At 44.0% G+C, this 21,926-nt stretch overlaps 1 protein-coding gene across 3 annotated transcripts in view; it reads left to right on the top strand.

Moving 5' to 3' along the window:
* Window positions 1-21,926, top strand: part of LOC138638124 (probable cation-transporting ATPase 13A4) — a 581,505-nt gene that overhangs the window by 90,822 nt on the left and 468,757 nt on the right. For 2 of the 3 annotated variants that reach the window (XM_069727152.1, XM_069727151.1), the window contains exon 2: window positions 20,057-20,230. The exons of the other annotated variant lie outside the window; for it this stretch is intronic. In XM_069727152.1, the coding sequence (XP_069583253.1) occupies window positions 20,057-20,230 (174 nt within the window). The remainder of the gene's footprint in view (window positions 1-20,056; window positions 20,231-21,926) is intronic. 3 annotated transcript variants of the gene reach the window in all.

Here is a 21,926-nt window from a genome sequence, read left to right as displayed (position 1 = left end):
ATGGAATGGCAGAGCCCCCCACACAGCATGAGACAGAGCGCAGCAGTGGCAGCAAGCATCGGGGACAGACCACAGTGGCAGCACTTGTCAGCACAAGGGACAAAGTGCGGTGGCAAGCACCAGACACCCACAGTGGCAGCACAGATAAGGCATAACCGCATTGTAAGATACACTCCCATTTTCCCCCCAATTTTTGGGGAAAAAAAGTGCATCTTACAAAGCAAAAAATACTGTATTTAGATTTTCATAATACTGCATATGGGATTTATTAGCTGTATATATATATACAGTGGGGCAAAAAAGTATTTAGTCAGTCAGCAATAGTGCAAGTTCCACCACTTAAAAAGATGAGAGGCGTCTGTAATTTACATCATAGGTAGACCTCAACTATGGGAGACAAACTGAGAAAAAAAAATCCAGAAAATCACATTGTCTGTTTTTTTAACATTTTATTTGCATATTATGGTGGAAAATAAGTATTTGGTCAGAAACAAAATTTCATCTCAATACTTTGTAATATATCCTTTGTTGGCAATGACAGAGGTCAAACGTTTTCTGTAAGTCTTCACAAGATTGCCATACACTGTTGTTGGTATGTTGGCCCATTCCTCCATGCAGATCTCCTCTAGAGCAGTGATGTTTTTGGCTTTTCGCTTGGCAACACGGACTTTCAACTCCCTCCAAAGGTTTTCTATAGGGTTGAGATCTGGAGACTGGCTAGGCCACTCCAGGACCTTGAAATGCTTCTTACGAAGCCACTCCTTCGTTGCCCTGGCGGTGTGCTTTGGATCATTGTCATGTTGAAAGACCCAGCCACGTTTCATCTTCAATGCCCTTGCTGATGGAAGGAGGTTTGCACTCAAAATCTCACGATACATGGCCCCATTCATTCTTTCATGTACCCAGATCAGTCGTCCTGGCCCCTTTGCAGAGAAACAGCCCCAAAGCATGATGTTTCCACCACCATGCTTTACAGTAGGTATGGTGTTTGATGGATGCAACTCAGTATTCTTTTTCCTCCAAACACGACAAGTTGTGTTTCTACCAAACAGTTCCAGTTTGGTTTCATCAGACCATAGGACATTCTCCCAAAACTTCTCTGGATCATCCAAATGCTCTCTAGCAAACTTCAGACGGGCCCGGACATGTACCGGCTTAAGCAGTGATCTGAGTCCATGGTGGCGTAGTGTGTTACTTATGGTAGGCCTTGTTACGTTGGTCCCAGCTCTCTGCAGTTCATTCACTAGGTCCCCCCGCGTGGTTCTGGGATTTTTGCTCACCGTTCTTGTGATCATTCTGACCCCACGGGGTGGGATTTTGCGTGGAGCCCCAGATCGAGGGAGATTATCAGTGGTCTTGTATGTCTTCCATTTTCTAATTATTGCTCCCACTGTTGATTTCTTCACTCCAAGCTGGTTGGCTATTGCAGATTCAGTCTTCCCAGCCTGGTGCAGGGCTACAATTTTGTTTCTGGTGTCCTTTGACAGCTCTTTGGTCTTCACCATAGTGGAGTTTGGAGTCAGACTGTTTGAGGGTGTGCACAGGTGTCTTTTTATACTGATAACAAGTTTAAACAGGTGCCATTACTACAGGTAATGAGTGGAGGAAAGAGGAGACTCTTAAAGAAGAAGTTACAGGTCTGTGAGAGCCAGAAATCTTGATTGTTTGTTTCTGACCAAATACTTATTTTCCACCATAATATGCAAATAAAATGTTAAAAAAACAGACAATGTGATTTTCTGGATTTTTTTTTCTGTTTGTCTCCCATAGTTGAGGTCTACCTATGATGTAAATTACAGACGCCTCTCATCTTTTTAAGTGGTGGAACTTGCACTATTGCTGACTGACTAAATACTTTTTCGCCCCACTGTGTATATATATATATATATATATATATATATATATATATATATATATATATATATATATATACACTAGATTGTGGCCCGATTCTAACGCATCGGGTATTCTAGAATATGCATGTCCCCGTAGTATATGGACAATGATGATTCCAGAATTCGCGGCAGACTGTGCCTGTCGCTGATTGGTCGAGGCAACCTTTATGACATCATCGTCGCTATGGCAACCATTATGACATATACGACGATACTGTGCCCGTCGCTGAATCAGAAACGTGAGATGTCTACGTCCTTTATGACATCATCGTCGCTGTGCCCGTTGCTGATTGGTCGAGGCCTGGCGGCCTCGACCAATCAGACGCGGGATTTCTACGTCCTTTATGACATCATCGTCGCTGTTCCCGTCGCTGATTGGTCGAGGCCTGGCGGCCTCGACCAATCAGAGACGCGGGATTTCTACGTCGATGCTGTGCCGGTCTCTGATTGGTCGAAGCCTGGCGGCCTCGACCAATCAGAGAGCCGGGATTTCCAGGACAGACAGACAGACAGACGGAAAAACCCTTAGACAATTATATATATATATATATATATATATATATACATATATACAGTGGGGCAAAAAAGTATTAAGTCAGTCAGCAATAGTGCAAGTTCCACCACTTAAAAAGATGAGAGGCGTCTGTAATTTACATCATAGGTAGACCTCAACTATGGGAGACAAACTGAGAAAAAAAAATCCAGAAAATCACATTGTCTGTTTTTTTAACATTTTATTTGCATATTATGGTGGAAAATAAGTATTTGGTCAGAAACAAACAATCAAGATTTCTGGCTCTCAGAGACCTGTAACTTCTTCTTTAAGAGTCTCCTCTTTCCTCCACTCATTACCTGTAGTAATGGCACCTGTTTAAACTTGATATCAGTATAAAAAGACACCTGTGCACACCCTCAAACAGTCTGACTCCAAACTCCACTATGGTGAAGACCAAAGAGCTGTCAAAGGACACCAGAAACAAAATTGTAGCCCTGCACCAGGCTGGGAAGACTGAATCTGCAATAGCCAACCAGCTTGGAGTGAAGAAATCAACAGTGGGAGCAATAATTAGAAAATGGAAGACATACAAGACCACTGATAATCTCCCTCGATCTGGGGCTCCACGCAAACTCCCACCCCGTGGGGTCAGAATGATCACAAGAACGGTGAGCAAAAATCCCAGAACCACGCGGGGGGACCTAGTGAATGAACTGCAGAGAGCTGGGACCAATGTAACAAGGCCTACCATAAGTAACACACTACGCCACCATGGACTCAGATCCTGCAGTGCCAGACGTGTCCCACTGCTTAAACCAGTACATGTCCGGGCCCGTCTGAAGTTTGCTAGAGAGCATTTGGATGATCCAGAGGAGTTTTGGGAGAATGTCCTATGGTCTGATGAAACCAAACTGGAACTGTTTGGTAGAAACACAACTTGTCGTGTTTGGAGGAAAAAGAATACTGAGTTGCATCCATCAAACACCATACCTACTGTAAAGCATGGTGGTGGAAACATCATGCTTTGGGGCTGTTTCTCTGCAAAGGGGCCAGGATGACTGATCCGGGTACATGAAAGAATGAATGGGGCCATGTATCGTGAGATTTTGAGTGCAAACCTCCTTCCATCAGCAAGGGCATTGAAGATGAAACGTGGCTGGGTCTTTCAACATGACAATGATCCAAAGCACACCGCCAGGGCAACGAAGGAGTGGCTTCGTAAGAAGCATTTCAAGGTCCTGGAGTGGCCTAGCCAGTCTCCAGATCTCAACCCTATAGAAAACCTTTGGAGGGAGTTGAAAGTCCGTGTTGCCAAGCGAAAAGCCAAAAACATCACTGCTCTAGAGGAGATCTGCATGGAGGAATGGGCCAACATACCAACAACAGTGTGTGGCAACCTTGTGAAGACTTACAGAAAACGTTTGACCTCTGTCATTGCCAACAAAGGATATATTACAAAGTATTGAGATGAAATTTTGTTTCTGACCAAATACTTATTTTCCACCTTAATATGCAAATAAAATGTTTAAAAAACAGACAATGTGATTTTCTGGATTTTTTTTTCTCAGTTTGTCTCCCATAGTTGAGGTCTACCTATGATGTAAATTACAGACGCCTCTCATCTTTTTAAGTGGTGGAACTTGCACTATTGCTGACTGACTAAATACTTTTTTGCCCCACTGTATATACCTGGACACACCTTCTCATTTAACAATTTTTCTGAACTTTCATGACTATGAAAATTGTAAATTCACACTGAAGGCATCAAAACTATGAATTAACACATGTGGAATTATATACTTAACAAAAAAGTGTAAACAACTGAAATTATGTCTTATATTCTAGCTTCTTCAAAGTAGCCACCTTTTGCTTTGATGACTGCTTTGCACACTCTTGGCATTCTCTTGATGAGCTTCAAGAGGTAATCATCGGGAATGGTTTTCACTTCACAGGTGTGCCCTCACAGGTTTAATAAGTGGGATTTCTTACCTTATAAATGGGGTTGGGACCATCAGTTGTGTTGAGCAGAAGTCTGGTGGATACACAGCTGATAGTCCTACTGAATAGACTGTTAGAATTTGTATTATGAGAAAAATATGATAGGCACACTGTAAAGCTCAGAAAGAGGTGCTGGCTGGACATCCAACGTCAAATATACAAGAAAAACAGCCGCACTCAAGTCTTTGCGTTTATGTAGAAAATGTGGTTGTTTTTATTCAAATGCACAGGCACCACCAAATAATTTTTAAAGAAAAAGGCAGGTGATTGCGGACAACAAGGTTTCAAGCCGTCTCATACTATGAGTAACTCAGATTAAGTAATATGTAATATAGCTCCTAGTACTTTTTCTTCTTAATTTTGCATTTTTATTACTTTGCGTTCTTCTAAGTATCATTAACACAACAACTATAATTAAGTTAGGAGTGTGCCCAATTATTCTAAGATTAGATTCACTCAGGTAAAATATAAACACTCCCAAATATTTTGTAATACTTATACAGCAGGGAAAATAAGTATTTAATACACTGCCAATTTTTCAAGCTATAAAGAATGAAGAGGTCTTTAATTTTTATAATTGATACACTTCAACTGTGAAAGACCGAATCTAAAAATAAAAAAAAAACAGAAAATCACATTGTATGATATTTAAATAAATAATTTGCATTTTATTACATGAAAGAAGCATATGATTAAATAGCAAAACAGAACTTAATATTTGGTACTGAAACCTTTGTTTGCCGTTACAGAGGTCCAACGTTTCCTGTAGTTATTGACCAAGTTTGCACACTCTGCAGCAGGGATTTTGGCCCATTCCTCCAAATGGATCTTCCCCAGGTCTTTCAGGTTTCTGGGCTGTAGCTGGGAATCACTGAGTTTCAGCTCCCTCCAAAGATTTTCTATTGGGTTCAAGTCTGGAAACTGGCTAGGCCATTCCAGAACCTTGAAATGCTTTATTCGGTGCCACTTCTTTGTTGCTCTTGCTGTGTATTTTGGATCATTGTCATGTTGGAAGACCCAGCCACAATCCATCTTCAATGCTCTTACTCAGGGAATGAGGTTGTTGTCCAAAATCTAGCGATACCTGACCCTATCCTTCCCTTCAATATTGTGCATTCCTCCTGTCTCCTTTGCATAAAAGCACACCCAAAGTTTTCCCTACCATGCTTCTTAATTGGGACAGTGTTCTTGGGGTTGTATTTATGGCGAATGAAGTTGATACCAAAAAGTTCTAATTTGGTCTCATCTGACCACATGACGTTCTCCCATGCCTCCTCTTCTTCTTCTTCAACTTCTGGGGAACTTTAAATGGGCCTGGACATGTTCTGGCTTGAGCAGGGGGTCCTTGCTTGCCCTGCAGGATTTTAATGCATGACATCATACTGTGTAACTAATGGTGATGTTTGAGACTGTGGTCTCAGCTCTCTTCAGGTCATTGACCAGGTCATCCCGAGTAGTTGTGGGTTGATTCCTAACTTTTCACAGAATCATCCTTACCTCAGGAGGCAAGATCTTACATGGAGCCAAAGAGCGAGGAAGATTGACAGTCATCTTGTGTTTCTTCCATTTTCTAATTGAGCCAACAGTTGTTGCTTTTTCACCAAGTTGCTTGCCTATTGTCCTGTAGCTCATCACAGCCTTGTGCACAACTACAATTTTGTCCCTGGTTTCCTTAGACAGCCCTTATGTTTTGGCCATAGTAGAGAGGTTGGAGTGTGATTAATTGTCTGGATAGGCATCTTTTATCAGTTTATAAATTCAAACAGGTGCAATTTATACATGTAATAAGGTGGGGTTGCTGTGGAACACCCTTCACTTGGAGTCTTATTTATGTAAGTGTATGTGAATACTTTTCTGCCCAATGATGACAGAAGTATTCTAGGATTGATACCTTTATTGGCTAACCAGAAAATAATGTTTGCAAGCTTTCAGAGCACAGTGGCTCCTTCTTCAGGCAAGATTACAAATAGATTAATAAGAAAAAAGCACAATATTTAAAGAATTATACAGCAGGACATTTGTTAGGGGGTGGGAAGTGTGATGAGTCCATACATAAGCCAAAATAATCAGATTAGGCATTTTCTTACAAATGGAGAGGCAATGGGAACAATGTTCTTAGTTATCTGGAGTATGTCATGTGGAGGTGTGAATTGTATCCATGTAGTGACTCATAAATACAGGTGTTAAATTGAGTCCTAGTGTCAACGAATTAAACATATTCATTAGTTTGTATTCTCAAATTTTTCTTTCCCTGTGGTCCTTAAAATCACCTTTTAGTATTAAGACTTTAAAATCTGTCATACTGTGTCCAGGTCCAGAGAAATGTTTTTCCACCGGTGTGTCCACTTCATTCTTGATTGTGTGTCTGTGTAGATTCATCCTAGTTTGTAGTCTTTGCATAGTTTCCCCTAAATACTTCCAGGTCACCTCATACATTGTATCATGTACACCACGTTGGAGGATGTACAAGAAAAGGAACCCATGACCTTATAGTCCTGATTTGTGTTTGGTACATGGAATATATATTTGTTGATAATATGTGGGTACAAGTTTTGCATTTTTTATTGTTACAGGGGAATGTGCCATGGGTTCCTTTTCTTGTACATCCCCCAATGTGGTGTACATGATACAATGTACGAGGTGCCCTGGAAATATTTATATAGGGGAAACTATGCAAAGACTACAAACTAGGATGAATCTACACAGACACACAATCAAGAATGAAGTGGACACACCGGTGAGGAAACATTTCTCTGGACCTGGACACACTATGACAGATTTAAAAGTCTTAATACTAAAAGGTAATTTTAAGGATCACAGGGAAAGAAAAATTTGGGAATGTAAACTAATGAATATGTTTATTTGGTTGACACTAGGACTCAATTTAACACCTGGATACAATTCACACCTCCACCTGACATACTCCAGATAACTAAGAACATTGTTCCCACTGCATCTCCATTTGTAAGAAAATGCCTAATTTGATTATCTTGGCTTATGTATGGACTCATGACACTTCCCACCCCCTAACAAATGTCCTGCTGTACTATTCTTTAAATGTTGTGCTTGTTTCTTATTAATCCATTTGTAATCTTGCCTGAAGAAGGAGCCACTGTGCTCTGAAAGCTTTGCAAACATATTATTTTCTGGTTAGCCATTAGAGGTATCACTCCTAGAATACTTCTGTCATCATTGGGCAGAAAAGTATTCACATCGATTTTTCTGGCTAACACGGTACCACAATGCAATTTGTTATTGTACATTATGTAAGTGTACACATTTAACCCCTTAGCGACCGCCGATATGCCTTTTAACGGCGGCCGCTAAGGGTACTTAAACCACAGCGCCGTTAATTAATGGCGCTGTGGAAAAAGTGAATAGCGCCCCCCCAGAGGCCGATTTTCTCCGGGGTCTCGGCTGCCGGGGGTAGCCGAGACCCCAGAGAACATGATTCGGGGGGGTTTTAACCCACCCCGCATTTGCGATCGCCGGTAATTAACCGTTTACCGGCGATCGCAAAAAAAAAAAAACGCGATCTCTTTTTAATTTCTCTGTCCTCTGATGTGATCGCACATCGGAGGACAGAGAAAAGGGGTCCCAGGTGGCCCCCCAATACTCACCTAGCTCCCCCGGTGCTCCTCGTGTCTCCCGGTGGGCGCCACCATCTTCAAAATGGCCCCGCGAGAATCTTTGGGGTCTCGTCTGCCGGGGGTAGCCGAGACCCCAAAGAGCATGATCGGGGGTCGGTTTTAGCGACCCCTGTTTTGCGATCGCCGGTAATTAACTGTTCACCGGCGACCGCAAAAAAAAAAAAAAGTAAAGTGTAATTCTCTGTCCTCTGATGTGATCGCACATCAGAGGACAGAGAAATAGGGGGATTCGGGGACCCTACAATACTCACCTGTGTCCCTGGATCCTCTTGTTGCTCCTCCTGGCCGCCAGCAGAAGAAAATGGTGGGCGCATGCGCAGTGCGCCCGCCATCTGTCTCCATCTGCCGGCCGGCAGGAGAACAGCAGTTGGGGCTAAAATTAGGGTAGGGTTAGGGTTAGGGCTAGGGCTAGGGCTAGGGTTAGGGCTAAATTTAGGGTTAGGGTTGGGGCTAAATTTAGGGTTAGGCATCTTCCACACTTACGTCGGTACGGGGCCGTCGCAATGCGTCGGCCCGACATACCGACGCACGTTGTGAAAATTGTGCACAACGTGGGCAGCAGCTGTAGTTTTTCAACGCATCCGCTGCCCAATCTATGTCCTGGGGAGGAGGGGGCGGAGTTACGGCCACGCATGCGCGGTCAGAAATGGCGGATGCGACGTACAAAAAAACGTTTCATTGAACGTTTTTTGTGCCGACGGTCCGCCAAAACACAACTGACCCAGTGCACGACGGACGCGACGTGTGGCCATCCGTCACGATCCGTCAGCAATACAAGTCTATGGGCAAAAAACGCATCCTGCGGGTACATTTGCAGGATCCGTTTCTTGTCCAAAATGACGGATTGCGACGGAATGCCAAACGACGCAAGTGTGAAAGTAGCCTTAGGGCTAAGGTTAGGGTTGGGGCTAAAGTTAGGGCTAGGGTTGGGGCTAAAGTTAGGGTTAGACCTGGGATTAGGGTTAGGGTTTGGATTAGGGTTGGTATTAGGGTTAGGGTTGGCATTAGGGTTACGCTTGGGATTAGGGTTAGGTTTGGGATTAGGGTTAAGGTTAGGGTTGTGATTAGGGGTGTATTGGGATTAGGGTTAGGTTTGAGGTTAGGGTTGAGATTAGGATTAGGGGTGTGTTGGATTTAGGGTTTTGATTAGGGTTATGGTTAGGGTTGACATTAGGGTTGTTTTGGGGTAAGGGTTGTGATTATGGTTAGGGTTAGTGATTAGGATTATGGATCAGGTTGGGATTAGGGTTAGGGGTGTGTTGGGGTTAGGGTTGGAGCTAGAATTGGGGGGTTTCCACTGTTTAGGTACATCAGGGGGTCTCCAAACACGACAGCCAATTTTGCGCTCAAAAAGTCAAATGGTGCTCCCTCCCTTCTGAGCTCTGCCGTGCGCCCAAACAGTGGGTTACCCCCACATATGGGGCATCAGCGTACTCGGGATAAATTGGACAACAACTTCTGGGGTCCAATTTCTCTTGTTACCCTTGTGAAAATAAAAACTTGGGGGCTACAATATCTTTTTTGTGAAAAAAAAAATATTTTTTATTTTCACGACTCTGCATTCTAAACTTCTGTGAAGCACTTGGGCATTCAAAGTTCTCACCACACATCTAGATAAGTTCCATGGGGGGTCTAGTTTCCAAAATGGGGTCACTTGTGGGGGATTTCTACTGTTTAGGCACATCAGGGGCTCTCCAAACGGGACATGGCGTCCGATCTCAATTCCAGCCAATTCTACATTGAAAAAGTAAAACGGCACTCTTTCTCTTCCAAGCTCTGCGGTGCGCCCAAACAGTGGTTTACCCCCACATATTGGGTATCGACGTACTCAGGAGAAATTGCACAACAACTTTTGCGGTCTAATTTCTCCTGTTACCCTTGTGAAAATAAAAATTTGTGGGCAAAAATATCATTTTTGTAGAAAAAATGCAATTTTTTTTTTTCACGGCTCTACGTTATAAACTTCTGTGAAGCACATGGGGGTTCAAAGTGCTCGCCACACATCTAGATAAGTTCCTTAAGGGGTCTAGTTTCCAAAATGGTGTCACTTGTGGGAGGTTTTTACTGTTTAGGCACATCAGGGGCTCTCCAAACGCGACATGGCGTCCAATCTCAATTCCAGCCAATTCTGCATTGAAAAAGTCAAACGGCGCTCCTTCACTTCTAAGTTCTGCGGTGCGCCCAAAAAGTGGTTTACCCCCACATATGGGGTATTGGCATATTCAGGAGAAATTGCATAACAAAATTTATGGTTACATTTCTGTTTTTACACTTGTAAAAATAAAAAAAATGGTTCTGAATTAAGATGTTTGCAAAAAAAAGTTAAATGTTCATTTTTTCCTTCCACATTGTTTCAGTTCCTGTGAAGCACGTAAAGGGTTAATAAACTTCTTGAATGTGGTTTTGAGAACCTTGAGGGGTGTAGTTTTTAGAATGGTGTCACACTTCATTATTTTCTATCATATAGACCCCTCAAAATGACTTCAAATGTGATGTGGTCCCTAAAAAAAATGGTGTTGTAAAAATGAGAAATTGCTGGTCAACTTTTAACCCTTATAACTCCCTAACAAAAAAAAATTTTGTTTACAAAATTGTGCTGATGTAAAGTAGACATGTGGGAAATGTTATTTATTAACTATTTTTCGTGACATATCTCTCTGATTTAAGGGCATAAAAATACAAAGTTTGAAAATTGCAAAATTTTAAACATTTTCGCCATATTTCCATTTTTTTCATAAATAATCGCAAGTAATATCGAAGAAATGTTACCACTATCATGAAGTACAATATGTCATGAAAAAACAATCTCAGAATCAGCGGGATCTGTTGAAGCGTTCCAGAGTTATAACCTCATAAAGTGACAGTGGTCAGAATTGCAAAAATTGGCCTGGTCATTAAGTACCAAATTGGCTCTGTCACTAAGGGGTTAAGCAACATTGCTGTGTTCAGTTTATTTGATATGCACAATGCACTTTACTTAGGCTGAGCATGCCACTAATAGTTATTGAATATATTCATGGCTGCTTTACAAATCATAGGAGCATATGTTCCATGACAATTAGATATATTGAATACATTCTCTAGCTAGGTTTGGCTATAGGTTTTTGAACACCAATGTGCTGCCTTCTTATATTGTGACACAGTTTTTGATTATTGTTGCTATAATTAATATCATTGGTACATTACTTTACTCTGATGTTGTTCCCAGCTGCTTTTTATTAAGAGGATTCTCCTGTTGAATATTACTGTTTTTTTTAGTATTTTCTCATTAAAAAGATGTTTTTATTAAATTTATACTTCTGCCTATGCCTTTTTTGCCTAATATTTGACATATGGGGATTTTGGTTTAAATATGTCTATTTTGAGGTGTGCACAACACTGTTTTTGGTCTTTTGATAAAACTTAAGTAATGAGTGCTGTAGTGCAGAGGTGTTCATACCGTGCACTAATGATTTAGTGATCCAGGAAAGTTCAAAGCTAAAGTATTTAATGTACAAAACTCACAAAATGAACAGCACATGGTATCCTCCGAATCGCAGCCAGGACGTCACACCAGTCCATATCCGAGACAGGTTGCTGAGGGTGACTGCACCACCATGTCATGCTGAAAGGCATCAAATGTTCATTGCTCTTGGATCGGTGTTACCTCACACCAGTCAGCTTCTGCAGAGCTACCTGCTCTGTCGTTTGCAAACAAACACTGACACACCCAACCCCTTTACTGCAGGGTTTTTAAATGGAATCTGTGGCCATGGACCACTTGTTAGAACCAGCTGGAGGGAACGAACTGCCCCACTACCATTCTGTAGTTTGCTCCAAAAATAAAAGCCCATGCCGGGTTTTCTTGAATCTGCCTTGGGCAGATAGCTTGTCCAAGACCACAATTACTTTTATTCTGCATTGCAACCACAGTTATACCTGTGACTGCAATGCACTCCAGCGGCCTTAATGGTCTTCTATGCACATCCTGGCGAATACATAGCGTCCCTCGCATATAATACCCGTCACTGCCTCACAGTGCAGAGCAGGAGTGCTTCTTTAAAGGTACCTTCACACATAACGATATCGTTAACGATATCGTTGCTTTTGGTGACGTTGCAACGATATCGTTAAGGAAATCGCTATGTGTGACAGCGACCAACGATCAGGCCCCTGCTGGGAGATCGTTGGTCGCTGAACAAAGTCCAGAACTTTATTTCGTCGTTGGATCTCCCGTGGACATCTCTGGATCGGCGTGTGTGACACCGATCCAGCAATGTCTTCACTGGTAACCAGGGTAAACATCGGGTAACTAAGCGCAGGGCCGCGCTTAGTAACCTGATGTTTACCCTGGTTACCATCCTAAAAGTAAAAAAAACAAACAGTACATACTTACCTACCGCTGTCTGTCCCCGGCGCTGTGCTCTGCACTCCTCCTGTACTGGCTGTGAGCGTCGGTCAGCCGGAAAGCAGAGCGGTGACGTCACCGCTCTGCTTTCCGGCCGCTGTGCTCCCAGCCAGTACAGGAGGAGTGCAGAGAAGCAGAGCGCCGGGGACAGACAGCGTTAGGTAAGTATGTACTGTTTGCTTTTTTTACTTTTAGGATGGTAACCAGGGTAAACATCGGGTTACTAAGCGCGGCCCTGCGCTTAGTTACCCGATGTTTACCCTGGTTACCGGCATCGTTGGTTGCTGGAGAGCTGTCTGTGTGACAGCTCTCCAGCGACCAAACAGCGACGCTGCAGCGATCCGGATCGTTGTCGGTATCGCTGCAGCGTCGCTTAATGTGAAGGGGCCTTAAGAAAAACAGGTCTGTGAGAGCCAGCATTCTTGTTGGTTGGTAGGTGATCAAATACTTATTTCTTGCAATAAAATGCAATTTAATTATGTAAAAATCCTAAAATGTGAGTCTCTGGTTTGATTTTTAGATTCTGTCTTTCACAGTTGAATCCTTTGTAAGTGGGAAAACTTGCAAAATCGGCAATATATCAAATACTTATTTTCTCCACTGTATAATAACTATATATATAATAAATATATTAACTGTCTAATGTATGAACTTTCTTTCACATGCAGTTTTGCCTGACAGGACTGTTAGAACTTTTTGATTTTGTAACAGAATATCTTTAACTTAAAAGTAGAAAAAGAGAGTGTGAATAGGGTTGTTGGGCTCTGTGTAAGAGGAAGATCAAGATCGGGTATTCCTTTCTCACACCGGTTCCAAAACTACTGGGACTGTCACCAATGTTGCAGGGGGGAAGATATTCAGACAAGGACCGACCCTTGCATGTGACTGCGGTAGGCGGGGCCATGTTAAAAATCGCTGCGCGCGGGAAAAGGGTCATAGACCAGGCTGGATAGCTAAGCGGACAGTGGGGTGCAGAGTCAGCTGTGAAAGCAGTGCATCCCTTGAGTGCAGGCTGACTTGACAGATCCCCTGCGTACCAGTCTACTGCAAGTGGATGACAGACTGCCAGTTTCCTGCCAACCTCTACGCCAGGAGGTGACTCACGATTGAAACCAGAGACTGTAAGGTGCGCGCAGAACAGTGAGAATCAGGTAACTAGGCCAGAGTCCCTGAGCCAGGTACCTGTATTCACCATGTAGCAAAGCATTGTTCCAGTGATACTATGTACTGGACTGAGCATAGCGTTTGGCATTCGTGAGTGCATGAGCACTCCGCACCCTTCAGAGACTCTTCACCTGTTCCGTGGATTGGAGCCCTGTCCTCTACAGACACCTCCGAGACTTCATGTGCCGCTGTTGTTGGTGCCACTGTTGGAGAATTGAGATGCTGCAATCAAGAATACTACAGACTGATAAGTTTTATTGCCTTTGTTTCTTCTTATCGAACTATCATTCTTTCCTGGCATACCCTTTTCTAGCTCCCAGTTCTGCCCTTCTCCCTAACACACCTCCTGAGTCCTGCCACTCCCTGTGCGGAGTACATGTGTTGTTAATAAACCTATTAACTCTTGATCTGCCTCCTGTCCGTGATGATCTCTCACATTCCTGTGATTTCTACATTTGGCGTACTCAGCAGGATGTCGTTCAATGGTGCTGAGGCGGTAGATCAAGCAGTTGGAGGGGGCCCTAGATCCAGTATCTCCCTGGGGGCCATGTTAAACAACCTTATGAAGTTCACTGGGAATAACACGATGCTTTGGAGTTGGACTGAACGTATAAGTGGGATGATGAGGATGCATCCCATGACTCCGGCCATAGAAGCAGAGGTGGCTATGATGGCAATAGATGGGGAGGCCAGGGACTCTGTCATGCTTCGGACCCTACAGATGAGTGATACCCTGGATAAAGTTATGTTCAAACTTGAGGAGGCACATGGTGACCCCACAGACATAGGGGAGTTGCATATGCACCTGTTCGGCCGAGTTAAAAGAGAGGGGGAGACAGTCACCCAGTTTATGAATGCGCTGCCGGAACTTCATACTGCCATTGCTCCCAAAGACAACATAAGCATAGGGTCTATTGATGTAGTGCAAGACCAATTATTGATGGGTCTATGAGATGTGCTGCTGAAGCAGGCTCTGTGGGTGCGTTTGAAAGTAAAACCCAGTGTGACTTTCTCTGAAATAGGGAGAGAAGTGTGCACATGCGAGCAGGAGCAGGGGTTGACAGTTCTTTTGGGGAAGGCTGGAGTGGGGAGGTGTCCACAACCATGGTTACTGCACCTCAATGGGTAGAACAACTGCGATAGGAGATACAGCAAATATGTGAAGAGTTGGCTGATTCAAAGAAAGTACCCGTAATAGCTGCAAGCCCATCTGAAAATCGATGTGAGCCTGCTCCCCGCCATGAGATGAGAATGTCCCGCAGAGAAGGAACCCCCACATGTTATAACTATGGAGAAGTAGGACACGTAGCCCGGTGGTGCACCCGATGGGGTAGGCCTCTCCAGCTCCGTCCGTTAAACTACAGAGCGCCGAGCCTGAGAGACGCCACCTGGAGCCTGTACTAGTAAGAAGGAGTACTAGAAGTCCCACAAATCTTGATTCCATTTACCCTATCATTTGGGCAGAGATGAACGGTCAAGCTGTACGTTGTCTGGTCGATACCGTCTCACAGGTGACCACAATGCCCAAAGTATACTTATACTTACTAAAGCAATGCGGCCTGAATAGGGACCAGTAATTAAGCTCACGGCCTTCAATCAATTGCCCATCCCGGTCACAGGAGTGGTCTCGATGACTAAAGTGGCCTGTGGGAAAGACTTAGGATGAAAAGGAGTGGTGCTAACAGATGGAGAGGCGAGTAATGAACATACTGTCATGATAGGCATGAATGTGTTGAGAGAGTTCATCAGTCTTCTTATTGATGAGTCCCCAGACAGGTTCCTTAAACAATGGAGTACCCATACATCACAAAAGAGAGTCTTCCAACAGCTGATTAGGGCGGCCCAAGCCCAAAAGACCTCCAGCAGTGGAAAGACACTGGGGCAAGTAATTGCCCCATCTTCAATCAATAGGGTCCTACCGCTGGGTCAAACAGTGCTTACCCTGCTCATCCGAGCATGTACCCTCCTGGAAGGTGTCAAGGTTTCAGATCGAGCCGAGTAATGCTGACCAGTTACCGCAAGGAATTCTTGTGGCCTGGACATTAGCTACTTTGCGTGATGGATCAGTTCTTGTATGCTGTGTGAACTTTGGGAAAAATTATGTCATACTACCCCCAGAAGCAAAGTGGCTCATATCTTCTGTGTATGCCAGAAGAGTTAACAAGGGAATCCTTGGATGGTGACTGTGGACACTGCTTTGTCACTCTACCCTCGACATTTGAAGGAGGGACGACGAACCCTGGAATAGATGAGAGCTGAGCTTACTCAACTCACATCACAACAGGTACATCAATTGGAGGCATATTTGGGTAGATACTAGGATGTGTTCGCGAGACACGAGGATAACTTTAGGTGCATGATGGTAATCACACGTGAGACTCCAATTTGAAGTGCTGCGCCCAAAAGAGAGCACTATTGTCAAATTCCTCCCCAAATGCACCAGGAGGTGACAGGAATACTGACCCAGATGCTACATAAGGGGGTAATTTGATAGAGTCAGAGCCCATGGGCTGCCCCGATCATGCTGGTGCGAAAGAAATATTGGACGTTACGCTTCTATGTGGATTACCGGAAACTCAGCGCCTGTATGGTATGGGATTCTTATCTGCTGCCGAGGATTGAGGAGTCCCTGTCCACCCTGGGGAATGCTAAATACTTTTCCACGTTGGACCTTGCCAGTGGCTACTGGCAAGTGCTGAGGTCCTAGCAAGACCGAGCCAATACAGCCTTCATACTTGCCATGGGATTATTTGAGTTTGATCGAATGCCATTCGGCCTGGCCAATACCCCAGGTACATTTCAGCGACTCATGGAGAGGAGTTTGGGAGATTTAGACTTTGAGTCCACTCTGATCTATGTGGATGACATTATAGTCTTTGCTCCCTCATTTGAAGAACATCTTCAGAGGCTGGAACAGGTATTGAGTCATCTACAACAGCATGGTCTAAAAGTGAAGCCTCAGAAGTGTCATCTGTTTCACACTCAAATTGAGTATCTGGTACACGTTGTCTCTGAAGAAAAGATTGCTGCGGTACAAGTTTGGCTCACCCTGAAAACCATGAAAGACGTGCGGGCTTTCTTAGGACTCACAGGGTATTTCAGACTTTTTGTTAAGAACTTTACCTGCATCGTGAACCCGCTGCTGGAACTATTGAAGGGGGTACCACCTAGTGCTAAAAACAGAACTGTACAATGGTAGCGAGGTAGAAGAGGGAGGATTTCAAGCCCTGAAATTGGCTTGACGGAGGCCCCAGTGCTGGCCTATGCCGACTTTACACAGCTGTTCATTCTACATATGGATGGAAGCTTGCATGGACTCGGAGCAGTGCTGTCCCAGATTCAGATTGGAGAGGAGCGAGTGATGGCTTATGCAAGTCGATCTCTTCATGACTCTGAGAAGAAACTGCATAATTACAGTTCTTTCAAGCTGGAGTTGTTGGCATTGGTGTGGACCATGATGGAGAAGTTTGCTGAATATCTGTCCGGTTCTGAAGTTCACGTGCGCACGGCTAACAATCCATTAGCTCATCTGGAACGAGCAAAACTTGGGGCCCTGGGACAATGCTGGGTAGCTCAGATGGCGAAGTTCCATTATAAAATCACTTACAAGAGAGAAGCAGAGAATACCAATGCCAATGCTTTGTCCCGAGTGAACTAACCATGATAAGGAACTGGAGGCTGAAGAGGTTCCTAGATTCAGGGCCTGGAGCAAGTACAGATGCCAACTCGTGAGGGTCTACTGTGAAAATCCAATGATGAGTGGGTCCAGATCCAACAAGAAGATACAGAATTGGCTCAATTGAGGCAGTGGGTGTCATCCAAACAACTGCCCAGCCAGCAAGAAAGATATGCTCTGTCCTTTGGTGCTCTGCGGATGCTACAGCAGTGAGAGAAACTACAGCTGCATGATGGAGTTCTGTAACGGAAAGTTCTACTGCCATGGGAGCTTGGGGTCACCTGGCAAATGGTGGTTCCTGAAACGTTGCTGCCCCAGGCGGCTACAGAGGCATATGAAAGAAAAGCTCACTTCAGACCAGAAAAGACCTTCCAGTGGCTACAACGACTAATTTATCATCCTCAAATAAAAACTGGAGTGGAGGAAATCTGTCAACTATGTCAGAGCTGTGAGTTGGCCAAGCCACCTGAACAAAAGGCCCCCACACAGACCATAGTGACGTCTGCTCCTCTAGAGTTGCTAATAATAGATTATCTGACCATTATCCCAGTGCATCAGGGATATGAACATTGCTTGGTGATGACGGATCACTTCACCAAGTCTGTCATTGTGATTTCAATGCAAGATCAGACTGCTGAATCCTTGGCAGATGCCATCTGTAAGAACTTCATCCAGGTGTATGGGTGTCCAAAGCGCATACACTCGGATCAAGGTGCCTGTTTTCTTGGAAGGGTGATGGAAGAGTTACATTGGTTGTACAAGATCGGGAAGTCTTGGATGATGCCCTACCACCCCCAGGGAATTGGGGCCTGCGAATGGTTCAACCATTCTCTGATCCAAATGTTGAGGACCTTGAAAGAGGATTGGAAGGCCCGATGGTCCAAGTATGTGGCCAAGTTGGTATGGGTGTATAACAATTGAAAACAAACCACCACCGGTTACATGCCATATACTCTCCTGTTTGGTCGACAGGGAAAGAAATTACTGAACTGGAGCTAGAGACCGAGGAAGACTACCTACGGACGGGAGTGTCCTCTTGAGTTCGAAAACATCGACATCGGTTGCAGACTTTGCATCATCTTGTATGGGCCAAGTTTCAAGAATTGCAACATCCCAGGGCCGCTCCTCTGCGATGGACAGCTCTCCAGGCTGGAGACCGAGTCCTGGTATGAGAAAGGCACCCTCAAGATTAGCTGGAGTCCCGTGGGAAAAGGACCCGTATCGGGTGAAGCGTAGAGTCGACGCTAAGGGACTCGCCTATGAGATTCCACCGGAGAGAGTGGAAGGTGCCCCCACTCTCACAGTCCATCAAAACATATTACGACCCTGCTTATCAAGAGATCCCGACAAGAATAGGATACACTGGATGCTCCAAATGTGGTTCCGCCAGTCCTGAGTGAATATGAAAAGGAAAAATCCGATGCCGATGTTCATTCAGGGAAAATGTGTCTTCCATGCACTGAGGACAACCTAATGCAGTTGCTCCAATGGAATCTATTGCTCCTTTTATCCTACGGCACTCCGAACGATCTACAGTAGGCGTAACCCCTAACCAATTCAATCAGGATCAGTTTGTTTGGGGGGCAAATAGTTCAAGGACTGGCAGACTGTCAGCGTCAGCTAAGAAGACTCTCACCTGTGGAATGGTGAGCTAAAAGAAAGGGGGAATGTAAGAGGAAGAACAAGATCGGGTATACCATTCTCACACCATTCCGGAACTACCGGGACTGTCACTAATGTTGCAGCAGGGAAGATTTTCAGACATGGACTGACCCTTGCATGTGACTGCAGTAGGCGGGGCTATGTAAAAAAGCGCTGCTCGCGAGAAAAAGGTCAGAGTCCAGGCAGGAAAGCTAAGAGGACAGTGGGGTGCAGTGTCAGCTGTGAAAGCAGTGCATCCCTTGAGCGCAGGCAGACTTGACAGATCTCCTGCATACCGGTCTACTGTGAATGGATGACAGACTGCCAGTTTCCCACAAACCTCCACACCAGGAGGTGACTCACGTTTGAAACCAGAGACTGTAACGTGCACGCAGCGCAGTGAGAAGCAGGTGACTAGGCCAGAGCTCCTTTGCCAGGTACCTGCATACACCGTGGAGCAAAGCTTTGTTCCGGCGGTACTACATACTGGACTGCGCACAACATTTGGCATTCAGCCCTTCAGAGACTCTTCACCCATTCCGTGGATTGGAGCCCCGTCCTCTACAGACACCTATGAGACTTCACATGCCACTGTTGTCGGTGCCACCATTGGAGAACTGAGAAGCTGCAATCAAGAATACTACAGACTGATACGTTTTTTTGCCTTTGCTTCTTATCGAACTATCGTTTGTTCCTGCTCCACTCCGTCTTAGCTCCCAGTTCTGCCCTTCTTCCTAACACCTCCCAAGTCCTGCCACTTCCTGCGCGGAGTATATGTGTTGTTAGTAAACCTGTTAACTCTTGATCTGCCTCCTGTCCGTGACGACATCTCACGTTCCTGCGATTTCTACATCTGCATTAAATGAGATGCACAGTTCAGCGTTAGTATGCAGTGGATAATGCAGTGTGATTTCTATAACAGGTTTAGTTTTTCAAAAGATATATTTAATGTAATTATTGTTTAATTTATCACATCAACCTTCTCATAATATTATCCATATAGATATGTAAAATGATCGACTAGAAAAACCTTTTACTATAAGAAGTTTAAGATTAAAAGAGTGCCTTATGTTAAGAACTTTGCTAAAAAGAGAAGGTATTCGGTGAAACCTATTTTCATCCAGTCCTATTGTTTTTTTAATTTTCCAGGACCTGTTTGGATACAGAACACTGATGTGGAGACAAGTACTTTGCATTATTGGGTACATTTTTTCCCTAGGATTTCTTCTACTCCTATTTTATTGGAAACCTGAATGGGATGTCTGGTGTCAATGTGCTCCATGTGACCTTGAGAAAGCTAATGTTATTTTACTGAGAACCACGGTGTGTATTTATCTTTTTCTTATGTTTCTTGGACAATGACACTGTCTGCTTATTTAAATACTGTTGTTTGTTGACTATATACCAGCAATGAAACCTGTGTTTCCAATTGTTTGGTCCTTTGTTAATGACACAACCTGGGGTCTAGTGGATACAGTTTTTTCTTGTGACAAGTTGTCAAAGGCCAGGCAAGACTTCCTTGTAAATTAGTTCTTTTTTAAAGTGAATAAACCTAGCTCGCTAATGCTCTCTATTGGAGAGAACTATTCTATACATCAATATCTGATATTTTAAAAAGTAAGGTAGGTTATTAAAACACATGCACTTACCTATCCATAGACAGCTGTTTCAGGGTTATTTTTTTTTAAGAACCCAAGAGTGCTTCAAATATTGTCTTGGACAACAAAAAAGGATGTATTATATTACAGTCCAATGTCTAAAAAGAAAGGCCCCAAAGACGCCACAATAAGAATAAGGGATCAGTAGCCTTCTATTGCAGAAGTTAGGGTGCTCCCAGCATCCATTTTCCCTACCTCACTAGTGAAAATAGGAGCTCAATCTAAACTAACTCTCGTTCAGTAGGAGAGTCAGGGGTTTCAAGGGAGAAGCAGAACCTGAAAGCCACACATTTCCCTCTTATGCCAATCATGAGGGAACTCATAGTGGAACAATACTCTGAAAAGTCCTTGTGACAAGGTTTTAAACAGTTTTACAGTTAAGGTTTTACAGTTAAAATGTGACTGTACCTTCAACTGGGAAAATTAAAAATTCACCATTTTAGGCAAAAGGCTTGAAAAAAGAACATGATCTTCAAAGAATGAAAGTGAAGTGCATCCAAATGTGCTAGTAATTCAAGTGTGGTCTCACACTCAGTGACTTAAGGTACCTTCACACTCAGCAACTTTACAGCGAGAACGACAATGATCCGTGACGTTGCAGCGTCCTGGATAGTGATCTCGTTGTGTTTGACACGCAGCAGCGATCTGGATCCCGCTGTGATATCGCTGGTCAGAGCTAGAAGTCCAGAACTTTATTTGGTCGTCAGGTCGGCGTGTATCGTTGTGTTTGACAGCAAAAGCAACGATGCCAGCAATGTTTTTACATGGAGCTAACAACCAGCTACAACGATAAGTGAGTCGCCGTTACGTCACTGGATCGCTCCTGCATCGTTCTGGAGCTGCTGTGTTTGACGTCTCTACAGCGACCTAAACAGCGACGCTGCAGCGATCAGCTCGTTGTCTATATCGCTGCAGCGTCGCTGAGTGTGACGGTACCTTAAAGGCACCCCAGGGTCCTCAATCTTGGAGCATGTCTGTACCTTGGGCTCTCAAACTGCTCTGGACTTGGCTTCAATTCTGGAGGTGGAAATCACCTGATCACATAGTTATATAAGTCACCTAGCGCATATCCTAAAACTTCCACTTAGTGTGCATTAGTGTGTCTGCGTTTTGCATCAGTAGGCCAGGCCAAATCCAAAGATATAAGTAAACATTGCACTTGACCTTAGTTAGATGCATACTGCATATGGAGAGCTTCAGTAGATTCAGTGAAATTACGCTTCTATTAACCCCTGCAACCTGAAACATTGCAGGCTTTAACAAAAGCTTCCTTTCACTGGATGTGCTGCGTCACTCTCCGTATTTGTTGACATTTTTGACAGATTGATCAAGTACTTAAAGGTGTGCACCCCCTCTGGAGA

Source organism: Ranitomeya imitator, chromosome 5 (genome assembly GCF_032444005.1).
Source record: "Ranitomeya imitator isolate aRanImi1 chromosome 5, aRanImi1.pri, whole genome shotgun sequence".
Taxonomy (NCBI): Eukaryota; Metazoa; Chordata; class Amphibia; order Anura; family Dendrobatidae; genus Ranitomeya; species Ranitomeya imitator.
The sequence above is the reverse complement of the archived record's forward strand: the minus strand, read 5'-3'. Positions and strand labels throughout refer to the sequence as shown.